This window comes from Penicillium soppii, assembly GCF_028829465.1.
Source record: "Penicillium soppii strain IBT 18220 chromosome Unknown utg000001l, whole genome shotgun sequence".
In the NCBI taxonomy this organism is placed as follows: Eukaryota; Fungi; Ascomycota; class Eurotiomycetes; order Eurotiales; family Aspergillaceae; genus Penicillium; species Penicillium soppii.
This window is the reverse complement of record NW_026643231.1, coordinates 1,691,619-1,714,476: the sequence shown is the minus strand read 5'-3', so window position 1 is coordinate 1,714,476 and position 22,858 is coordinate 1,691,619. Positions and strand designations below refer to the sequence as shown.

At 50.8% G+C, this 22,858-nt stretch overlaps 8 protein-coding genes across 8 annotated transcripts; 3 read left to right on the top strand and 5 right to left on the bottom strand.

Annotated features, from left to right (window-relative positions):
• Window positions 1–124: 124 nt before the first annotated feature.
• On the top strand, window positions 125–3,941 carry pex1 (AAA family ATPase peroxin 1; the record flags this gene model as incomplete). The annotated part of the gene is made up of 4 exons (XM_057236189.1): window positions 125–235; window positions 299–535; window positions 586–664; window positions 721–3,941. The coding sequence occupies 4 exons, from the start codon at window positions 125–127 to the stop codon at window positions 3,939–3,941; spliced, it is 3,648 nt and encodes a 1,215-aa protein (XP_057102992.1).
• Window positions 3,942–5,597: 1,656 nt separating this feature from the next.
• On the bottom strand, window positions 5,598–7,262 carry N7529_000657 (S-adenosylmethionine-dependent methyltransferase; the record flags this gene model as incomplete). The annotated part of the gene is made up of 3 exons (XM_057236188.1): window positions 5,598–6,524; window positions 6,579–6,875; window positions 6,999–7,262. 3 exons carry the CDS (start codon window positions 7,260–7,262, stop codon window positions 5,598–5,600), a joined length of 1,488 nt encoding a protein of 495 aa, XP_057102991.1.
• A 693-nt stretch (window positions 7,263–7,955) lies between these two features.
• On the bottom strand, window positions 7,956–11,697 carry N7529_000656 (carbamoyl-phosphate synthase (glutamine-hydrolyzing) CPA2; the record flags this gene model as incomplete). Its single annotated transcript, XM_057236187.1, has 3 exons — window positions 7,956–8,063; window positions 8,139–11,194; window positions 11,364–11,697. The coding sequence occupies 3 exons, from the start codon at window positions 11,695–11,697 to the stop codon at window positions 7,956–7,958; spliced, it is 3,498 nt and encodes a 1,165-aa protein (XP_057102990.1).
• A 1,137-nt stretch (window positions 11,698–12,834) lies between these two features.
• On the bottom strand, window positions 12,835–14,373 carry N7529_000655 (uncharacterized protein; the record flags this gene model as incomplete). The annotated part of the gene is made up of 1 exon (XM_057236186.1): window positions 12,835–14,373. One exon carries the CDS (start codon window positions 14,371–14,373, stop codon window positions 12,835–12,837), a length of 1,539 nt encoding a protein of 512 aa, XP_057102989.1.
• An 853-nt stretch (window positions 14,374–15,226) lies between these two features.
• On the top strand, window positions 15,227–16,158 carry N7529_000654 (uncharacterized protein; the record flags this gene model as incomplete). Its single annotated transcript, XM_057236185.1, has 3 exons — window positions 15,227–15,407; window positions 15,460–15,533; window positions 15,589–16,158. Coding segments are annotated over 3 exons (825 nt in total), but the record flags the coding sequence as incomplete, so codon positions are not given.
• A 324-nt stretch (window positions 16,159–16,482) lies between these two features.
• Window positions 16,483–17,343, top strand: vip1 (putative actin cytoskeleton protein (VIP1); the record flags this gene model as incomplete). Its single annotated transcript, XM_057236184.1, has 3 exons — window positions 16,483–16,562; window positions 16,616–16,702; window positions 16,767–17,343. 3 exons carry the CDS (start codon window positions 16,483–16,485, stop codon window positions 17,341–17,343), a joined length of 744 nt encoding a protein of 247 aa, XP_057102987.1.
• A 483-nt stretch (window positions 17,344–17,826) lies between these two features.
• N7529_000652 (uncharacterized protein) lies at window positions 17,827–18,057 on the bottom strand (the record flags this gene model as incomplete). The annotated part of the gene is made up of 1 exon (XM_057236183.1): window positions 17,827–18,057. The coding sequence occupies one exon, from the start codon at window positions 18,055–18,057 to the stop codon at window positions 17,827–17,829; it is 231 nt and encodes a 76-aa protein (XP_057102986.1).
• Window positions 18,058–18,947: 890 nt separating this feature from the next.
• Window positions 18,948–22,409, bottom strand: N7529_000651 (putative nonsense-mediated mRNA decay protein (Nmd5); the record flags this gene model as incomplete). Its single annotated transcript, XM_057236182.1, has 6 exons — window positions 18,948–19,117; window positions 19,176–19,469; window positions 19,522–21,577; window positions 21,645–22,105; window positions 22,177–22,255; window positions 22,320–22,409. The coding sequence occupies 6 exons, from the start codon at window positions 22,407–22,409 to the stop codon at window positions 18,948–18,950; spliced, it is 3,150 nt and encodes a 1,049-aa protein (XP_057102985.1).
• Between the last annotated feature and the right edge of the window lie 449 nt (window positions 22,410–22,858).

Genomic DNA, 22,858 nt, shown 5'->3' with positions numbered 1-22,858 from the left:
CATCGGGCCGAGGCGAAAGAGAGGAAGTGAGGTACTGTGGAGTCCGGGGTCGTGACTCTCCGAATTCACGTTCCCCCCTCTCCTTCTTATACTTTCTGAGTCTACAATAAATCAGTGCTTCAATATGGCACCAAAGAAGCCTGCTGCGACGGCTGAAATTGCCCTTATTCCTCTCAAGAACTGTCTTGTCAATCTACCGCCGTCGCTAGTCTCTCTACTGGTCAATGCAAACACAGTCAGTATACTAGCTGCTATGACCCAATGGACACTTTCCGGCTAACATGTGACCATACACCAGACTGCTCAAAATGTGATTATTGAATTACAATACAAGTCGAGCTCTACAAAGGCCAATGGAGCTCCTCCGCAGCAATCATGCTTCCTCGGTTGGACGGGTATGCCGAGCAAGCGCAGGCTTGCGCCAGTTGTTGGAAGGGACGGCATTAACAGTGGTTCTTCCAGAGAACAGGAGATATCCACTGTTGAGCTTGATACTACTTTCGGACGACTCCTTGGTCTCACTGAAGGCCAGAAGGTATATACTCCTCGTGCGTCATTATCCACGTGGGATGCTAACACTTGCAGGTTGGATTGTTCATCCATCTCGATCCTCCCGTAGCGCATACAATTAACATTGAACCATTGACACCGGAGGACTGGGAAAGTGTGTGAAAGCAAAACTTCAGTAATATGCATGTTGCTAATCCCGCTTCGCTATAGTCATCGAACTCCACGCCACATTCCTGGAACTCAATCTTCTGTCACAAATTCGCGCATTACCGAACCCTACATACAATGCAGCGCAAACAGAGCATATGCACCCGCTCGCATTACATCTATCTCCCACATCTACTGCGAATATTGTCGTCACTTCCCTTACACCCGTACCCTCAAACACGTCTCCTTTCGCCAAGATTGCGCCCGATGCCGAAGTCATCGTGGCTCCGAAAGTCCGACCAAAAACAAGCAAGACCTCGCGCGCTGACAGTCGCAGTGCGTCTGGGAATAGTAGGAAGAGCGCCGGGGGAAGAAGCGGCTCAAGCACAGTTCGTCCGAAGAGTGGACGGTCCGACTCCAGCACCCGAGGCTCCCTCTATCTGAGAGGCGTTGATCGCGCAGCGACCACTCAGCACTTTGATGACGAGATAGACGACGATGCAAATGAAGGCCTTCGCGTGTGGGTTGATCCTGATCTTCTAGCAAGCTATGAGCTTCGCGGAGCAACCTGGGCATGTGTTTCAGTTGTTCAACCATCCGGTCTCAAACCCCCACCAGATCCTCAACAACAGCTTGCTCAAGCCGAACAGCAAAAGTCCAATGATGCTGGATCTCCTTCGACCAAACTCGTGGCTAAATTGCTTCCATGGGAAGAAGCCCCGGACAATCGGCATGCGGCGATGTCCACCTTACTGTGCACGGCCCTTGGTGCGGAAAATATGGTTGGTGGGATCGTCCGAGTCGAGGCAGCACCCCCACAGTTGCATCGATCAGCAGTAAAAACTCTCAAAGTCTATCCATTCATCGGGGATGCCTCGAAGAAGAAAGATGGGCTGAAATTTGGCGCCGATACTGCGGCATCCCGGGATGCCCTAGCTGAGCGCCTTAAAGTAATTTACGGTAGTACAGGCTCAGACATTGGGTTATTCTCCGGGCCTTTGACTGATGGAATGGTTTTACCAAAATCCGAGTATCATCCTTCAGTCTCTTCATTCGATGGCGCTATTGTCCGATTTGATCCCCTTTTGAAAACCGGTGCTGATGAAACAAAGTCGATGTTCGGATGGCTACTGGGCTCGGAAGCCAAGATAAATCTTGAGATTCAAGCTGAAATCCCAAAGCCATTCGACACTACTTCGTCTGTGTTGCCTTTGGAAGACCCTCTTCCAGAGACTGCCCCTCAACTGGTCGGAATTGATTCTATCATTGAACAGGCATTGAACAACTTAACCAAATCCTCTTCTATCCTTCTCACTGGTGGTCTTGGTGCTGGTAAAACAGCCCTCGCTCAGCTCTTGGGTCATCGCATGAGGCGTGACCATCTCTCTAACGTCAAGTATTTCTCGTGTCGCAAGCTCGTTACCGATGAAACGCGAATTTCTAACATCAAAGAGACTTTGAACCGCCTTTTCATGTCCGCGGCATGGTGCGCGCGTCTTGGCGGCCAGTCAGTCGTGATTCTCGATGATCTGGACAAGCTTTGTCCAATGGAGACCGAGTTGCAAGTGGGCGGTGACAATGGCCGTAGCCGACAAAACAGTGAGGTTATCTGCTCTATGGTTCGAGAATTCTGCGCTTTGAACTCATCGGTGGTGCTACTCGCCACTGCCCAGGCCAAGGAGTCTCTGAATAATGTTATAATTGGCGGCCATATCGTTCGTGAAATTATCAGCATGAGAGCCCCCGACAAGGAAGGGCGCCGCAGGGTTTTGGAAAAGCTTACTAGCCAAGATAAACCCACCGAGGCGCAGAACGGGCATGCGAGAGCTGAAAGCTCTTCGACACAGGACTCCTGGCTAGACCCTTCGAATCCCGGGAGCCGCCCAAGTTCTTCTGGTGGCGATGGCTTTGTCATTGGGCGAGACGTGGAGTATCTGGAGCTGGCTGGCAAGACTGACGGGTATATGCCCGGCGATCTTGTTCTTCTCGTTGCTCGTGCGCGCAACGAGGCCCTCATCCGCTCCGTTTCCGATTTGACATCAACATCAAAGATGATCACACTCGGATTGCAGGATTTTGAAAGCGCCTTGAAAGACTTCACTCCTGCATCCCTTCGCAACGTCACCCTTACATCCTCAACAACTACATTTTCCTCTGTTGGTGGTCTGTTTGAAACTCGCAAGATGCTTTTGGAAACATTGCAGTATCCTACGAAGTATGCCCCGATTTTCGCACAGTGTCCATTGCGACTTCGATCTGGTTTGCTCCTCTATGGATTCCCTGGTTGTGGTAAGACGATGCTCGCCAGTGCAGTTGCTGGCGAGTGTGGGTTGAACTTCATCAGTGTGAAGGGTCCCGAGATCCTGAACAAATACATTGGAGCCAGTGAAAAGAGTGTCCGTGATTTGTTTGAGCGAGCCCAGGCCGCTCGTCCCTGCGTTCTCTTCTTCGATGAGTTTGACAGTATCGCGCCTAAGCGTGGTCATGACTCCACCGGTGTCACAGATCGTGTTGTCAACCAGCTGCTAACCCAGATGGACGGTGCAGAAGGTCTCTCGGGTGTTTATGTCCTAGCAGCAACATCACGCCCAGACTTGATTGATCCCGCGCTCCTGCGTCCTGGTCGTCTCGACAAGTCCCTACTGTGCGACATGCCCAACCACGAAGACCGCGCCGATATCATCCGCTCAGTAAGCGATAAACTGAAGATGAGCGACGAGGTCGCCTCCCGCCTTGATGACATCGCCGCCGCGACCGAGGGCTTCTCCGGCGCAGACTTGCAAGCAGTCGTGTACAACGCCCACCTCGAAGCCGTCCACGATGCTCTAGGCGACCGCACAACTGAAACAGCCAAGCCCGGCGCCAAGTCTGGCAAAGACTCCGCCAGTGCGTCCACCAAATCCTTCATCCAATTCCTTTACTCCTCATCCGAGGAAGCATCCGGGTCCGTCTCCATGCCACCGCCGGCGGTGATCTCCGCCAAACTGGAAGCAATCAAGAACTCGCGGCGCCGCCAACGCCAACTCGAGCAAGGGTCTTCTGGTGGTAATGCCGCTGCCTCAACGACTAACGGCACCGAGCCGGCTGCCGACGAATTGCGCGAAGACATTATCGTCCGCTGGGAGCATGTCGAACGCTCCTTGAACACTACACGCTCTTCTCTCAGTCCGCCTGAGCGCAGACGTCTGCAGGGGATTTACCGGGAGTTTGTGGCTGGACGCAACGGCGAAATGCCTAACGGTGAAGCTGCTAATGAGATTGGGGGACGGACTAGTCTGATGTGATGTGCATGCATGAAGTTGAGGATTTTGTATACTGTATATATGAACTGGGTTGCATCCTCGTTGGATTCCCCGTCTTCTTTAACTGTACTTATTGGTATTAGAAACTGGACATGTTATCATTCATCTAAATCTCCGTATCTCTACATTTTCTAAAGCTACACTCTTCTTCATCTATTACGCAACTTTTCAGTACACGTTTAAACATTTGGAGATCACCAGTACAATATACTATAAGACCAATGGAAGCATACCTGAAGAACGTGTATTTTGAACGTGGGTCATCGATTAAGAGAGTAAAGGGAAGCACTCGGGGAAATCTACAATTGGATGTCAAGAGCTTGTCATGAGCGGTACTATCCGTCAGACCACTAAAGATACATTCAAAAGGAAGCATAATCTTGATAAATCATTGAAACAGCAAGTTGAGTAGGGACTAGCCAATCATAACCACGAAAAGACGATGGAAAGAGACCAGCACAGGAAGACCAGCGCAAAGAGGACTCAATGTCTTCGGCCAATCGCCTATATAGGCGCAGAGAATATCTCGCATCGGGATAGTGGGTCGGGATAGGGGAGAGAATCTCCGCGAGAAGCGGCCGCGATGCCTCTGTGCATCAGCACAGCTTGACGAGATTTGGAAGTATCTCTCTATACTGATCTTGTCTGAACCCCGGAAAACCAATAGTCTATCCTTCGAAACAAAGCAACGGAGCAAGCTCATAATATAGCAAATATACGGGTTTTCGTGACGCCATCAATGAGGCAGGTGGTCAGGTGCGTTAGAATTCAAGGTTTGAGCTTCATGACGCCAGTACCCGGATAGGGGACGGAGGCGAATGACCAGCACGCATGTCGGAATGCAAGGCAGGAGCTTCGTGAAAACTAGCATTTAAACATGGATGGGATAAAGGCAGATGGCCAAACCTGCTAGGATCCAGTGTTCACGCTTCGGGGCCACCAGAACGGAAGAACGGAAGATGCTGGCTATGAATGGAGGTTGGCAGCAACTAGGAAATGGATGGAACATACAATACTCAACGTCCAGGTGCAGATCGTCTACGGCGTCTAGAAGACCATCCAGAAGCAGGGCGGATCTCAGGTTGGGACACCTCAAGATGGGGGATGGCAGAAAGGCACTGGTATCGAGGTTTTGCCCCGTGGCTTATAGAGCTTTATTTGCATTAGAAATGGTGCTGTGCTCCGTTTGTCGTATTACATTTTTGATACATAGTTTGCACGGAGTTTCTTGTGATTGCGTTCATAGGGTCACACCGTTCCATGAACGGCAGAGCGGACCCGAGAAGCAACTGTAATGCTGGCAAAAGGACGAAATAGTGAGTTGTGATAGAATGGAGGTAGAATTCAAAACTTGTTGTGAAAGAATAGAAAATTGATGCGAATGGGGAGAAGAGAGAGAAAGAGGGAAGGAAATCAATTGGGGATGAAATGTATACAATTTCGGGTTGAGAGTATGCCGATTTGGAAAGAACGCGCCCCCGATTCATGGGGCGTACTGGTCCCATCGCTCCTGCTAGATGGGGAGAGATCTCGTGACATAGGTTTTTGTTATTTGTCTATAAATCTATAAGAGTTTTCTTCATAAGTGATCCCTTGATGCCCAACTGATAGCTATAATGATAGCATGTCATTCATTTTTCACTCTTTTTCCAAAGCCTTGGTAACAAGACGCTCTAGCTTCTGCCACTCAGCAGCTAGAATACCTTTGGATGTACTTGGATCAAGGCCATTTGCCTTAAATTCATTGTGAACCTGCACAAACTGATTTCCCACCAACTTTCTAAAGCTAGGCACAGTACAACTCTCCAGCTGAGTGCTCGCCAGCTCAGCCAGAATATACCAAATCAAGTAATGGAAGTTCAGCTTGAACTCATGGATCTGCACGGGGTCTTTAGGGTCAGGCTGGAAGCCCTCCTGGGACAGAAATACGGTAAGCCTGACCAGGCTCCACGCATGAACGTGACGGATTGGATGGGCCTTGTCGTAAACAATGGGATCAATTCGCAGATACCTGATAGCCGCATGAATGAATGCCCGAGTGAAATTTCCCGCTGTAAGCAGGGAGATGATCAACTTATCCCGTAGAGATGCGTAGGGCTGGCGAGTGAGCGGCCAGGCACCTGTTTCATGGAGTTTGTGCATGGCAGCTTCCAATTTTGCAATTGCTTCTGGGGCCTCCGTGCTAGATGCAGTGGCCGTCTGCATGAGTTCTAGGGCTTCTCGCTCTGCTGTTTCCAGGAGTGTCGTGTCCTCAGGCGTGGATGAAAACTGGTCTTCAAGTGTGTCTGTTCCCTTTTGGCACTTTGTGCACTGGCAATCAAAAAAGTAGCGCTCTTTCAGTTCGTTCCGCCGGATGTCGTATGGGGTTGTGGTGTCAATGTATGAGATGAAGATTTGTTCATCCTGCTTGATAGGACGCATGGCTTTGACATAGAGCTCTTCGCCGTCAAACCCAACAGTGGAGTTATAGTCGCAGCTGTGATTGATCAGACCGGCATAAGGGTGCATGTACAGACCGATTCGGTCGTACATCGACGTGGTGAGGTTGAAAGAGTTCAGATCAAGCTAAATAGGGATTAATTATAGATTCCACGTTTTAAGGGCAACAATTATACTCACCTTCGCAGCATACGAAGAAATAGTCCCTTCCTCCAAATCGGTCCCGGAGTAGTTCTTGACGGCTCTTGCAGTCAAGGTGATCCTATCAAGCTGGCCTTGGCTCTCGGAGATCTCATTGATATGAGTCTCGAGCCCCTCAAAGACCTTAAGCTCCTCAGGATCATACTTATTGTTCGTAGAACGCAACACAATGCGCAGCAAAGCACGAGCATTATTAGGAAGCACCATAGGCTTGAGTTTTGCGAAAATTTTACACTCAAGCCCATGGGCAAACTTCCAATCCCTCGATTGACATTTCTAGTGCCGACATTAGCAAAACAAGTCAAATCCAGAAAACTCGGATGAAGAGAATTTGTATAACAGTGTCAAAAATAACAACCATTACATCTCAATCTCCATCGCATTGCCATGACGACTCACCCGATCACAATACTTCACAACTCGGCATCCCATGCAAGCACTCAGCTTATTGCCGGTTTCCAGCTGTCTCTTCCCGAGACAGTAGGAGCAGGTGTCCTCCAAACGGGGCGAATCGAGAACTGCCACAAAGGGCGTTTTGATGTGTAGGACATTTTCGCCCGAGTTGATGTCGGCCGTTGCAAACAGGCCATTGCCCATGCCATCCGGGGTAGGGCGCGGGACTGTCTTCGTCGTTACTGATGGCAATGCAGTTCTTGATGCCATTTTTTATGTAGATGGATATGTAAGGAGGTATAGTTTAACAATCTAGCGATCAGAAATTCAATGTCCAGGCGTGGGGATATATATTAGTCATCTTGGGGATTTGCCCAGGTGCCTAAGTAAGGTGTCTTGGCGTTACTCCTATATGATTATCATTACGTCTTATATGTGCTTTTCATGGGACTTTTTATAGAGGTAGTACGCAAGGATGAAGAAATATGAAAAAGCACTATGCCAGTCTCTTACTATATTGCTCTCTATCTCTAAGGGACAAAGACGAGCAACAACCTTGTAGAGGTTGAGATATCTGGGGTCAGGTAAGAGATCGAGCGAAAGCTTGTAGACACTCAGCTCAACGCTACGAATCCAGATCGAACAGCCCTACAGATCACACTACCAAAGCCCGAAGCATAAATAGACCGAATTCATATTGAGATCAAGACATATAAGCGCTACGGTACAGTAGCGAGAAAAGACAACATTCCAATCCGAGAGTACAACAATTAAAAACAACCAAACGATGCACGCCATCTATCAACAAGATTACCCTACCCACTATACCAACGAGCCAGGCGGTGACAGATCATGAAGGGATAGATCGAACCTGATATCATAGGGGAGATCGAGAGAGGAGGACTGCCCAAGTGGGCAACTCTCTGCGACATGGGCTTTTTACTTTTTCTGCTATTTGACAATTTACAGAGCCTTGCCGCCGACGAAGTCGGACCAGGTGCGGACTTCGGAGGGGATCTCGCCGCTGCGGGGCAGCTTCTCGCTCATGCACTGTGCGAAGAGCTGGGCAGTCTGGAGGGGGATGGGTTAGTAAGGTAAGGTAAACAGGGTTATAATTTAATTTGGGACGATGGGGCTTGAACATACCTTGGGCTCCATAAAGAGGGGAACACTGAAGTCGACAGCGTTACGGCGCATGACATAGTCCTCGTCGAGCTGGGTCTTGCCACGGGTCTTGGCGAGGTTGAAGCAGCCGCGGATGTCGTACTTCTGGAAGACCTCGCGGAGAGCGCGCTTGTCCTTCTTGGGGAACTCAATCAGCTGGACGGAGACAGTGTCCTTAGCGGTGGACTCGAGGTGCTCCTTGACGGCAGGGTTGACGGCGAAGAACTTGTAACCGAGAGGGTTGAGGTACTCGACGATCTTGGCCAAGTAGGGCTGGGTGATATCACCGCCGAGGAGGATACCCTCGCCCTGCTCGGGCATGCGGAAGTTCATGGTGGACTGGAGGGAGGCCCAGTAGGCCTCGATCAGATCCTTACCGAAGCAAGCAATCTCACCGGTGGAGGACATCTCGACGCCCAGGAAGGGGTCGGCGCCGGCAAGACGGGTCCAGGAGAACTGAGGCACCTTGGTGGCGAGGTAGTCGCGCTTCTCCTTCATGAGGTCGACGGGCTCGGGGACGTCACGGCCAACGAGAGCCTTGGTGGCGACGTCGATGAAGTTGGTACCCAGGACCTTGCTGACGAAGGGGAAGGAGCGGGAGGCACGCAAGTTGCACTCGATGACCTTCAGTGCGGGCTCGGCACCCTCCTGGTCGGCCTTGATGATCTGCATGTTGAAGGGACCGGTGATGTTCCAGGCCTTAGCGACCTTCTCGGCGATCTCCTTGACGCGGGCCATGATGGGCTCCTCGAGGTTGGCAGGGGGCAGAACGAGGGTGGCATCGCCGGAGTGGACACCAGCGGGCTCGACGTGCTCGGAGACGGCGTGGACCAAAAGCTTACCGTTGGAAGCAACAGCATCGACATCAATTTCCTCGGCACCCTCAATGAACTTGGTGATGACAACGGGGTGGTCGGGGGAAACGGCAGCGGCGTTGAGGAGCTTCTCCTTGAGCTCGTCGACGCTGTAGATGACGTTCATGGCGGCACCGGACAGGACGTAAGAGGGACGAACCAGGACGGGGTAACCAACAGCGTCGGCGAAGTTCTCAGCCTCAGCGACGGAGGTCAGTTCCTTCCAGGCAGGCTGATCGACACCAATGCTGTCGAGGATGGAGGAGAACTTGTGACGATCCTCGGCCTTGTCAATGTCCAGAGGGTTGGTACCGAGAATGGTAGCGCCACCAGTCTCCTGCAGACGGAGAGCGATGTTCTGAGGCAGCTGACCACCGACAGAGACAACGACACCGCTAGCGGCCTCGAGCTCGTAGATGTCCATGACACGCTCGTAGCTGAGCTCCTCGAAGTACAGCTTGTCGGCGGTATCGAAGTCAGTAGAGTAGGTCTCGGGGTTGTAGTTGATCATAACGGTCTTCTTGCCCATGTTGCGGAGGGAAAGAGTGGCGTTAACAGCGCACCAATCGAACTCGACGGAGCTACCAATACGGTACACACCGCTGCCCAGAATGATGGTTCCGTGGTCATCGAAGGTAACATCATGTGAAGAAGCGTTGTAGGTGGTGTAGAGGTAGTTGGTGTCGGCGGGAAACTCGGCAGCTAGAGTATCGATCTTCTTAACCCAAGGGGTGATGCCGAAGGACTTACGGCGGGCACGGACATCGTCCTCGGAAGAACCGACAAGGAGAGCAATCTGCTTGTCAGAGAATCCGAGCTTCTTAGCCTTCAGCAGGATCTCCTTCTTGAGGCCAAAGAGGCTGCCAATCTCCTTAAGTTCGTTGTTGCAGTCAACAATGTTCTGGATCTTGTACAAGAACCACTTGTCGATCTTGGTCAGCTCGTGGACCTTCTCGACAGAGTAGTTCTCGTGGAGCATAGCCTGGCCAACAGCCAACCAGCGGCGGTCAGTGGGGTTGCGGAGAACCTCGTCGAGATCCTCGAAGTGATCACCCTGGAGACCAAGGTACTTAGGGTCGACCTGGCGGATAGCCTTCTGCAGAGACTCCTCCCAGGTACGGCCAATAGCCATGACCTCACCAACCGACTTCATGGCAGAGCCAATGTCTCGGTTAACGTGCTGGAACTTGCTCAGATCCCACCGGGGAATCTTGGTGACAACGTAGTCCAGACTGGGCTCGAAGTTGGCGGTGGTAGTCTTGGTAACGGCGTTAGGGAGCTCGGGGAGAGTGTGTCCCAGACCAATCTTAGCCGCGGTGTACGCAAGAGGGTAACCGGTGGCCTTGGAAGCCAGAGCAGACGAACGAGACAGACGAGCGTTGACCTCGATGACACGGTAGTCGAGTCCATCGGGCTGCAGAGCGTACTGAACGTTGCACTCACCAACGACACCCAAGTGGCGGACAATCTTGATAGCAGCAGTGCGGAGCATGTGGTACTCCTCGTCAGACAGAGTCTGACTCGGGGCAACAACGATACTGTCACCGGTGTGAACACCGAGAGGATCGAAGTTCTCCATGTTGCAAACAGTGATACAGTTGTTGGCAGCGTCACGGACGACCTCGTACTCAACTTCCTTCCAGCCCTTGAGGGACTTCTCGACCAGAATCTGGGGAGCAAGGGAGAGAGAGCGCGAAGACAGATCACGGAGCTCATCGGGGTTGGCAGCGAAGCCAGAGCCCAGACCACCGAGGGCGTAGGCGGAACGGACAATGATGGGGTAGCCAACGGTCTCGGCAGCCTTGAGCGCATCATCGACAGTCTCGACGGCGATCGATTCAGCGATAGGGATGTTAATCTCGTTCAAGGCCTGGGAGAAGAGCTCACGGTCCTCACTGGTCTCCAGGGTCTTGATGCTGGTACCGAGAACCTTGACACCGTAGCGCTCGAAGATACCCATACGGTTCATCTGCACACCCAGGTTCAGACCAGTCTGACCACCGAAGGTAAGCAGGATACCATCGGGGCGCTCGCGCTCAATGACGTGGGTAACATATTCGGGGGTGACGGGGAGGTAGTAGACTTCATCAGCAAGCTTGTGATCGGTCTGAATGGTCGCGATGTTGGGGTTAATCAGGACCGAGTGGACACCAGCTTCCTTGAGAGCCTTCAGAGCCTGGGAACCTATTCGATGCAGATAAACCACGAATTAGTGACTACGTCTGAATTGGTTTTTGGAGCACTCTTCCAAGCTCTCCATTCTCCGCAGAAGAGCTTCCCATATACAACCCCCATGAAGTACAACAATGGAAATTCGGTTGCAATGGACAAACTCCAACTTGATTGAACTTACCAGAGTAATCAAATTCTCCAGCCTGACCAATACTCAGACCACCGGAGCCAATGACAAGGACCTTCTTGACATCGACGAGGTTGCTGCCAGTCTTGACAGCACCGCTAGCGAGATAAGACTCAGCAGCGGGGGGTTTCTCAGCAGCAAGGCGGTTAAGAGTGCTGGAGAAAGAACGGAGCTGGTTAGAGCGAGCCGTGGGGAACTTCTGACGCAGAACCGCCGAGCGGACGGGCTGGGAGGAGAATGCGCGCAGGGAGAGTGCCGGGCGAGTCTCAGCGAGGCAACGCTGGCGCAGCAGAGCCGCCGCCTGGCCACATCGAGCAGCAAGAACCATTGCGCACTACCGCTTTAGCGGAGATTGGGGGGTTCAATTGCTTGTTGAGAGGTGTGTAGAAGGATGAGTCTACGCTTTCCCGGAATTCTTTCTTTTTTTCCCCCCACGGATTCGCTAATTGGTCCGTTGCCCTCACCGTATACGGCTCCACTTTTTGCGAGGAAATGACGGGGAAGTTGATTGCTGTACAACCGTTAGGAAAGGTTGAGAAGAGAATTAAAAGAGGGTTGTATTAAGAATTGTCAAGGTTGGAGGATCAGATTCATACCAATTTCACAATTTAAAGAGGTCCCTAGGGCATTCTTGGTTTTTTGGTTTTTTCTTCTTGCTGTATGAGTCAATCAGAAGTGGGTACGGGGAGACTATACTCTTGATCACTTTATTATATTAATTATATATTACTTAAGTAGTTATCCTCGCTCTGTAGGGATAGTTATACTTTATAGTCGTATGCTCCTATAACCATGTTGTTGATCAAAATGTCAAGTTCTAGGGTCTCTAGGCAAACCCAACGCCAGTTCTAGCCTGCAGGTCTGTTGTGCGCGATCTGCACGCCGATGCCGGACTCCAAGGTATAGTGTTGTGGATCTCCCTTATCTATCAACTTCGAATTACAAGTGCCCTGCAATTACACATATACATTTGTAGTTGGTGATGGTGTACTAGTGCCATGGTCTAAGGCATAGGTGTTTTAGCGATATACGCTAAAGAGAAAAAATGATGAGATGAAAAAGCAAATATGAAAAATATTGCAACTATATATTTGGTCACACCTGGGAAGTACGACACCCTAAAAATGTTACGTAGGTAGGTAGACATACCAAAACCACGGAGTAAATCAATTGACGTAGATCGATTTAATTTAACAAGCTTTTAACCACTAGCGAACAGACCATCTTCTAAAAATTGAAGAACTGCACAACGCACAAGGTAGGGAATTGAGTTTGATGCACGTTGATCTACAACATTGTACAATGGTACTCCATCTTCTATGATGTAGTACGTCTGCCGAGAATCGGAGAAAAACCTAACTTTGTATAAACATACCAACCATCATGGATATTGACCGAAATAATTCAGAATATACATTAAACCAAGCTTTTTAAACCAAGCTACACCATACATATGTAATTATCCCTACTCTAAACCAATCTCCCCATCCAACCTCGCCCAAGGACCCCTTAACCGCTTCTCAACTCGAGACCCACCCCTCAACCCTCGTGTGGAGATAGGCGCATCCCGACTCTGCCCGTCTATGGCTTCATCAAGCTCCTGATTAAGAGTCCCATAAACATCAACTAGAGTCTGCCGCGCATCCCGGGTAACCTCCGTGCCCAGCGCAAGTTTCTGCTGCACATATTCTCGTCCATTGGCATCAGCGGCAGCAGAAGCGAATGCCCATGCTTCAGCAAGACCGACGACCTCGTCATTCTGCTCGGGCTGAGGCTGGGCTCGGGGGTGCTTAGCGCGCGGTGCTTGGATGGGGTACTCGGGCAGAAGATGGGACTCATCGCTCAGGCGATTGAGAGCGCGGAGCGTTGTGGATTTTTCTTTGGAGAGGAGGCCCGATAGATATGATTTTTGGAGAGAGAGGGACTTCTGGCTCTTGGATAGCGGGAGTAGGTTTTCGTTCGCGTAGGACAAGACGTCGATTGGGGCGAGCGAGGGGACTTCTGCGGGAACGAGGTCGGGCTTGCTGGCTGGTCGAGAGGAGGGTTTGGGGGCCACGTTGACGGGTTGGCAGGCTCTTGAGGCGGCGTCGAGGAGCTCGCGCCGAGCTTGTAGATATGCTGTATACTGACCTGCAATCTGGGCCTTGCGGTCTTCTAGCTCTTGCTGGGCTGCTTCGATTTCCTCGGGTGGAAGCTCATGGAGGAGACTTTCGTCCGGATCTCCTTGGCCAACTAGTCGTTCCTCCACCCACTGGACCAGCTCGTCCCGGGTCCTTTGTAGAGCTTGAGCTTTGGCGTCCGGTGAAACTTGGGTCTGGCTCTCGGGCCGAGAGTCGTGCTGCGCTTTGGTCTTTTCAAACAGCTGCTTTTGACGATCCAATTGAGTTTTGGCGCGAACCACCGCTCTCTCAAGACTATGAACAAGTTCATCCAATTCTGTCCCGGTGCCGTTCTGCCCCTCTGCATCCGCCTCTGGTAACACTGTTTGCTCCCCCTCGATTCCAATATCCCCCAGGTCACCCGTATCTCGCGATTTGATTTCTTCAAGGTACTGCTGAAACACCTGGAGCTTTGCATGTCGACGGCGATCACGCAAGAGGGCAAGGTAATCACGAAGTTCAGCGCTGGGTTCTTGCAGATCGTCATTGGGGCGGTTCGGGGGGGTTCTTTGGCGCCTCAGAGACGCGACATTCTCAGAGGCGGAGGCGAACTCTTTGCGAGCGGCGACGTTGGCAGCCAGTGCCTTCAGGTAATCCTTTCGCAGCCCAGGGAGATCGGCAGGGATGCGGTTGACGTCCGCGACGGCATCGGTGGGCGCGCACAGGGTGAGGTGGGATTGAGTAGGATCAATTGGCTGGTCTTTGAATACGATAAAGGAGCGTAGATAAGAGGTCAATGCCTGGCGGATCTGGAGAGCTTCCTGGCGGGACTTGACGTAAGGAGCTAGCTGTTTCACGACGGGTGGAATGTGGGTAACGTCATGAGAGGGATTGGCTCGGGCCATGGTTTCATTGAACACAATGGTGATGGGGATTATTCAAAGACAAGCCAAGACCCTGATAGGTCCTGTAATCACCACAATTGCGTCGAAGTTTCACGGTGCTCTTTTATGATTATGTAACCTGATCGACAGCCTAAGGGGGAGCTTACTGTTTTGATTCTCGATAGCTTCTCCAGCCCTGGAGGGTTATGATGTTATGATGTTATGGTGTTTCACAGGCTTATGTTAATGGTAAGGCAACCTTGTCTTCTGCCCAATTCACTACATATGTCGATAGCTCCGATTGAGACATCCAATATACCTGGAAGGGGCCTGAGCCCTGCATTGTATACAAGCAGTAGATCGACAGATATTAATCAATAATGTTGAGATCCTACAATATTGTGCCTAAAAGGTGTTGGAGGCATATGTTCGTTTTTCCATTTAATCTCAGTTCGATTGGAATGCCAATGACACAATATATCAGAACCTGTGATATAAATACTCAGGCTATACACTTACAATGTACATATGTACAGGAAGAATACAAAGGACCTGAGTACCTGAGTACATAGATACATACACCTGGTCAGACTATGCCCACGGCCCAATCAAAGAAACCAACTCGCAGAAGAGCCCAAAGAGATATTTTATCCCGTTACCTCGGGATATTTCTTGAACTTCCCTCTTTAAAGGAGTTACTCAACCCCTCCATAACTGGTGTGTTTCAAGTTTTCTCCTGGAATTCCTATCAAGGGGTGTTTTGATATCTGACGTTTATTTCCCCGGCATTGTTTACAGCTTTAAACGGTTATAGTTCAGTATTCCCGCAGTTTAAACCCAAACTTCAAGTACCTTGTACCTTTCAACCCCAGGGGCTGCTCCTACTTTAAGTTCCTCGAATATGTCACGACCTCGCGCCGCAACAACAGTCTTGCCAGCCATGGCATCACAGTCGCCGACACCCCGCCAGCCAGGACAAGGCCCCCACACTTCAATACTCCCAGGAAGTCCACCGCTAGGAACGGGAGATTATGGTATCACAAGCACCGCCCAGGGTAAGTCTATAGTGACAGGCGTCACCTCGTTGAGCCCGACTAACAGAGCAAGGCCCATTGCGTCACCCTCAGCCGCTGACGCCTTCGGACCTCCATTTAGTGCTTGAGAAAGAGCAGGAAGCGATGGTAAGATGACTACCCCCTGAGCTATACTGCCAGAGATTAACGCAACCATCTATAGGTGAATCGGTTGACCCGAGAGCTTTCCATCCTCCGCCAACAAACCGCATCGGTAGCATCAACAGCATCCTCCACCTCCAACGTCAATGAATCAGAAGCCCGAGCATCCCCGACCTTCAGCAGCTCAACCCGCTCCCAATCAGCCCGCCGGAATCGCTCAAACTCAAGCCTCAGCTCCCACGCTTCAACTCAGCAACAGACAGGAAGCATAAATGGCATCGCGCCGTCACGAGAAACAAGCCATCCATCTCGAGCTGACCACCGCACCGTCCGCAGCCGTGAGCCATCCCTCACATCCCGCCGACCCTCTACCGGGTCATTATCGACTTTCTCCCATAGCAACAGCAGCGTTTACCCACACCGCAACTCGCCGTCGCAGACCCACGTGGGGTATTCGCCTGGCGCTTCGTGGTCGCGGTTCGAGGAAGCTGTGCAGCACAGGTCAGAGCTTGAGCATACCAAGCGGGAGAACGAGCAGCTGAGGAAGCGTGTTTGGGAACTGGAGCAGACTCTGAAAAAGCAAAAAGAGCAGGCTTCGAGAGAAACCCCGGATGGGATCATCGATGCCTGATATCCATTCTTTTGCATTGCCACTGCATTGTCCAACAATTTTTTCTTTACGTTTGCAGGCAAACACATTAAGCTATTCTATTTGGATATTCCTTTTCCAGGCAGCTCTGTTAGCGAACGGCGAACAGAATAGAATGAATAGAAGGTGAAAATAAAAAAAGAAACAAGAAATCTATTTTGAGGCGTAGAGCCCCGCTATACGTCACTTGTGGCGCAGTCGATATCGTCAGATAAATAGGCGCTTCGTCATGATCTCTTGCTTTCCTTTACTCCATCCATTCCCCTTTCATTGCTCTTTGTAAACTCTTAACAACCACATTACACCATGTCTCACTCTACCGTCCACGTTTCCGGCATCTCGCCTGCAACCTCCGAGAAGGAGGTCCGCGACTTCTTCAGCTTCTGGTACATATGCACATCGCAGATCCCAAACGACGCAAGCTAACCTCCCCATCCAGCGGCAAGATCGTCACCCTCTCCATCACCCCAGTCTCCAGCGAAGCCGACGCCCCCAAGTCTGCAACCGTAACCTTTGAAAAGGAAGCGTAAGCTACTACCCCGCACCTTACCATCAACCCCCCAATCCCAACCAATCTAACAACCACGCAGCGCGGCCAAAACCGCCCTCCTCCTCGACCAGACCCAACTCGGCACCTCTGCCGTCCACGTCGAAGCAGCCTCGACAATCGACGATCTGGCTGGCCCCTCCGCCGCCGAAGTCGAAGCCAAAGAAGATGAGCACGACATCGACCAAGAAGACAAGCCGCGCTCGCGCATCTTCGCCGAATACCTGGCCCACGGCTACGTCGTCAGCGACAACGCCATCACCAAGGCGATCGAACTGGACCAGAAGCACGGCTTCTCGAACCGTTTCACATCCGCGCTGAACACCTTCGACAAGAAGCTCAATGCGACTGAGCGCGCTAAGGACCTCGACTCAAACTACCAGATCACCAACAAGGCAGTGAGCGGGTGGAAGGGACTGAGCTCGTACTTTGAGAAGGCGCTCGAGCATCCTTCTGGTCAGAAGCTTGTCGAATTCTATACCCAGACTGATAAGCAGATTCGTGATATTCATAATGAGGCTAGGCGTTTGGCGGATCTGAAGCAGAAGCACCCCACTACTGCGGAGTCTGCGACTGCCCCTGCTGAAGCTGCTGCCGAACCGGCCAACCCTAAGGCTTAGTTAGGATGGTTTGATATTTGATTGAATCGCGCTGGGCGTGTTCTGTCGTTACTTTTAGTACTCATGAAGCCATGAAGTGTCCATAGTTGATGTTTTGTCTGCCTGTGATTACTTTTGAATCTTTTGTTTTCCCTGTCGTTTGAATTGGTACTGTAATGAGACATCCATGGATGTAACTGGGAAATATGAAACAGTTCCATAATCTTGCACCTCTACTGTATTTCTAGAAAGTTTGGCGACATGTCACATTCTACGGCAGGTATGCTCTCCATGCTTTAAATCTTCTATTTATCATCTTTACGGTAATCTTCAACGTTCTCTGGGGCAACTTCCTAATTCTCTTCCAATCGTAAAAATTAACATCCTTCAAGTATCTTACGTTGTTCCAATCGAAACCTTTAACAAATGTAGTCAAAATCATAAACATTCATGATATCATTACCGAAGTCGAACAGTATTCAAAATCAAAATCTAGTATACAAATCAATCATGCTTGTTCTTCTCATTCCCATACTTCTCCGCCTCGATCTCCGCAAGCCGGTGTGCGGGGTTACTCTCGAGAGTGCTCTTGGTCTTCTCCGATTCGTGAGCTGAGTGCCCGGGCGAAGGGTGCGTGCCGACAGAGGTTCTGCCTGTGCCGGGTGTGTCTTGCTGCTGGGCGCCGGATTGGGTCTCTGGCTCTGGGGATTGGCGGCCGGGGTTGGGGGCGGACATTTTGGTTGGGTTGGATTGGTTTGTGTGGTGGTGTGGTGTGCTGGGAAGTGTGAGTTTATTGTTTGTGATGTATGAAGTATAGATGGAAGGGGTGTTTTGGAACGAACCTTCCAGTTGGTTGGTATGTTGGAGCTGAATATTGATGTACAATGGAGAGTATGTGTGTTAGATAAAATATAGAATTGAGAGCTTCGGTACTCTTTTATTTCCGAATCTCAACTGACGTTACCCGCTTAAACCGGTCATGGTTCATCATCATGACGTGGGGGCAATGTGTCTCCATGAAATTCTGTGGATCTATATCATATCTGGGCATTGACAAGTAAAATATCCCAGCGGTCTACAATGTGAATTTATTAATGTATGCAGGTATGCAGATCAACCTTGTTTCTATGTTTGCTTTCTGTTTCGAGGCGTTGGGATGTATGACGTCATTGGATATTATCTCTGCATACAATTTACAAATGTAGTTCTTTTGATATGTACTGCTCGAATCCACAATAGTGCACAGTGCATACAATAAAAGATAATAGACCTTGGAGAGTAGTTACGCTACAGTGTGAGTGAGCCTGGTCCAACATTTGTAGCATGGATGTACTATGTCATGAGGATGTCTTCTGGGGAATCTGTGCATCGAAGATTATAAGAAGGGGGAGGGGGAGAAGCCTCGAGAAAGAATGTCCAAGGGAAAGGACTTTTAGAGTACATCAGCGGGGGATGACAGGCAAAGAAAATGAGATAAAATACGAAAAGCAAAGGGGGCATGATCTAAGGAAGAGGGAAAGACATGAAAAGGGCATATGGTCTCGTGAGGAAAAAGGCAAATGAACAGAAACGCGACGTTGAGACTTTTCCAGAAATCTTTTGTTTCATTCCATCTCAGTTGTCCCTTAGTTGCCGTTAGCCTGCATGCCCGCTGCGGCGGCGGCTTCTGCGTTGGCGGCGGCAGCCATGGCCTTGGCGTCAGCCTCGTGGAAGACACCTTGGATGACCTGCTGCTCTTCGGGGCCGAGGACCTTGGTCAAGCTCTCGTAGAGCTGGGGCTGCTCTTGTTGAAGGCCTAAGATGGATGTTAGTGGGCAGTTCTTTAAAGGGGATTAGTTGTGGAGGTCACATACTCAGCAGGACATGCTTGAACATGCCGTAGGGCTCTATTTTGTCAAGGGGGGTCTCCAGGAGGCTCTCCTCATCCATATCGTCATCATCATCATCGGCGAATGAGCCGAACTTTTGCGCCTCTTGGTTGAGGAAGTCGAGGTAGGCGGCACTCTCGTCAGCGACATCGTCGTCAAGGGCTGCCTCAACTTCGTTCTCATCCCACTCCACATCTCCATCCCAGTCGTTGTCCTCATCATCCTCATCGTCCTCGTCGTCGAGGGTGAAGTCGGATTCCTTAGTAGCATCCTCGCGTTCTAGAGAATTTGTTAGCCTGGGAGTATTATGAAACAAATGGAAGAAACATACGCTTGAGAGCAGCAGGCAGGGTTTGGAACAACCTTGTTACACCCTGCAACAGTCTCGGCCAACCCTGCTGGACGCTGACGGGAACATCCCCAGCCTTCAGAGTAAGAAGAGCGCTGATTGCCGCAATCGACAGCTTCTTATCGTGCACACGTCGGAAGTTGTCGATGTTAGCGAACCAAGTGCTGAAGAACTTGTTGGTCCAACCCTTGGCCTCCATGACCTGGAGACTGAGGGCGGCATTGTAGTAGATGGCGTTGATGACCATCTCCATCAGGTGAATGCGGTAAGACTTCGTTCGTGCCTCACCGGCGTCGATGACCCGCATGGCCATCTCAATAAACATGGGGATATATTGGTCGACGGAACCCCGGAGGTTGAGCATCAGGGTTTCGGCAAGTTTGCAGCCGCAGATGCGGTCAACGCCACCAACCTTCTCGTCAGCGAAGATGTCCTGCACCATACCGACCATAGCGTTAAGGTAAGCTGGGTTCTGGACCAACATGTCGGAGCCATAAGCGATATAGTTGTCAAGGGCGGGGAGCATGTCCTCGAGGTACAGCTCGGCGCCAGCCTTGAAGGTCTTGTGGATGAGCTCAAAGGCTTGCCACATAGATGGGGAGATGGTCTTGGAGGCGAAGGTGCAGCTGTCGATAATCTCGAAAACCTCGTTGTAGAGATCGTAGAGCTTGTTCTCCAGGGTGATGCTGATGACGGGCATCAGAATGGTCTCAAGGTGCAGGAGAACGTCAGGGGTGCTCTCGAGAGTGAGGATGAGAGTGCCAATAGTCTGCAACACACCCAAGGCAGTGATGCTCTTGTCATCCAAGAAATCGCCGTAGGCGTCCTCCTCACCACCCTTGGCGGCGTTGCGCTCCAAAAGCTCACCGACAATACGCATATAAGTATCACGAAGCTGCTCGCTCAGGGCCACAGCGAAGGGAGTAAGCTCGGCAGAGAAAACCTCAACGAAGTCCTCCATGACGTTGGCCAGAGCATCCACGTCGACCTCGTTGGCCAACTTAAGGAGCTGCTGCATAATTTGGGGGATGTTTTGCTGCATCGATGTGCGGATGACATCGTGGCGAATGAGAGGCTGCAGAGCAAGAGCGGCCTCAACGCGCACGGGAAGCTCGGAGTCGGTCATGGATTCCAGGATGTTGCGGTAAATTACCATGAGGTTGTTGGGGTCCTTGAAGTCGAGCTGCTCGAATTTCTCTAGGGTATCACAGGCACGAGCACGGAGGAAGCCGTGAGGACTGCGGAACTCGGGGAAGACGTGGCGGACGAAGAAGTACTCGACCTGGTCGGCGATAGGGCTCTTCTTACCCAGGATCACTGAAGCGAGCGAGCCAATCATTCTCAAAGCACCCTCCTTCTCCCGGGGTTGCTTCTGGTCTTCTGGCGCGGCCTCGTACTTGCTCACGACGCTGTTCACGAAGGTGAGAATTGAGAAGGTCTGCTTCTTGCGGTTCTTGGTGAGGGAGACCAAGAAGTTTGTTGCCGCAACATCAGGAGCCGACACTTCCTCGTAGAAGTTCAGCTTGCGGTGGAGATATTCAGAAGGATCTTCTTCGAAGAGTTCGATGTCCTCATCAGATTGACATAATATAGGGAAGACGAAGTGAGCGATCAAGTTATCCATGTGCGCCTTCAGGTGATCCCACATGGCCTTAGGCTTGACGCACTCCTCCATGAAGACCAGGGTATATGAAAGCGCGGAGTTGCTGAGCCATTGTGTCTTAGAAACCCACTTGTCGATCTCAGTCAGGTATCCCTTGAGAATTTCAGGAGCAAATGTGGAAATGAAGGTCTTTGCATAGGGTGTGTAGTCGGGGGTAGAGGATTTCGTGATCGTGGTGGGGTTGCCGTATCTGATAAATAGTCGGTTCAGGTTGGCATATGACCACTTCTTGCACTTCCACCAGTGGTTCATTTCTCTCTCCTCCTTCGAATCTCCCATCGCGTTCGCGGGGGGCGTCTTCGCGACAATACGCAAGAATAGTGTGCACCAATCCACGGTGGCCTGGTGGGTCTGGAGAGCTGGAGAAAGCTCGAACTATATATTGCGATGCGGTCAGTACTCACGGCCTGCTAGCCCACACTTTAGGATTAGGATAACCAACGTAGATTGCATGCTTGAAAGCCTTCACCACAATGCGGAGCATCTCCGCAGCCTCCAGACTTTCCTCATCGACGAGCTTCGATCCGATACTGAGCAGCTGGGGAAACGAGTGCTCCACAATCTTATCAAACTCCTCTCTCTTTTCACCGGCCTTGAACCTATAAACCCGACAGATAGCCAAAAGGCACTGCAGACCCGCATAAACCGTGCTCGCATCATTGGTACCGAGAAGCTGCAGAGTCAGATCCAAGAATCCAGGCCACTGCTCTGGGAAATCATTTTGCAGAATCTTCTGAAGGAGGGGAACCAGCTGGTTGCGGACATTTGGCGGGGTCGAGGCCAGTGCAGGAATGAGTCTCTCCCTGAAAGAGGGCTTCTCATCTTCGGGAATTGGCGAGCGTTGCGGGTTATCTTCAACGGGGGCCCATCCACGAGTAATGCGGTTCTTCAGGTATACACCAGCTGTAGAGAAAAAGCGGGGTCAATCAAAGGCAAGTCCCTCGGTGGGCAAACATGGACCCTGTCAAGCATACCAGAGAGCTGGACAGCATTGTTCTGCTCGCCCTGTAGAATATCCAAAAGTGCATTGACAAAACCAGGCTGAGTCTCGGCCTAGATGTGGGCAACCACGTGTTAGCCTAAGGTTCTGAACTCCGCCAGTCGACCTAGCACGTACGTATTTCAAATCAACCTCTGCTTGCCGGCGAATATCCGCATTCGCGTCTAGAGTAGACTGAATGCGGTCTCGGAGGGCAGTGACATCCATCGCGCAACAATCCCCCAGCACCACAATAGACAAGAAATCTCCAAATAAAGAAACCCCCGGGGAAAACGCGAACCGGCGAAGGATGAAGGCCTGAGAGAACTAGTCAATGGAAGGACGAGAATGTCCTAGAGAGATCTTGTGGATCTTGTATAGGGGAGAAGTTGAAGAGGGGCGGAAGAATTATCTTTTTTTCGATTTTCCCCTCTGGGCGGTCTCAGCTAATCAAAGTTCCGCACAACGATTTTTACTATACATTTGGACTCTTGTTTACTGATTTTGATACATTAAGTATATGGAAATATGAACATTTGCATGTTTGTTTAGAGAATAGAAACAATTGGCATATTCATGTTCATATTCATTTATTCATCTTACTCTACATAAAATTTGTTTAATGTTCAATGTGTGGAGAGGTTCACGGCCCAATAGCACCAGAGGTATTTGAACCA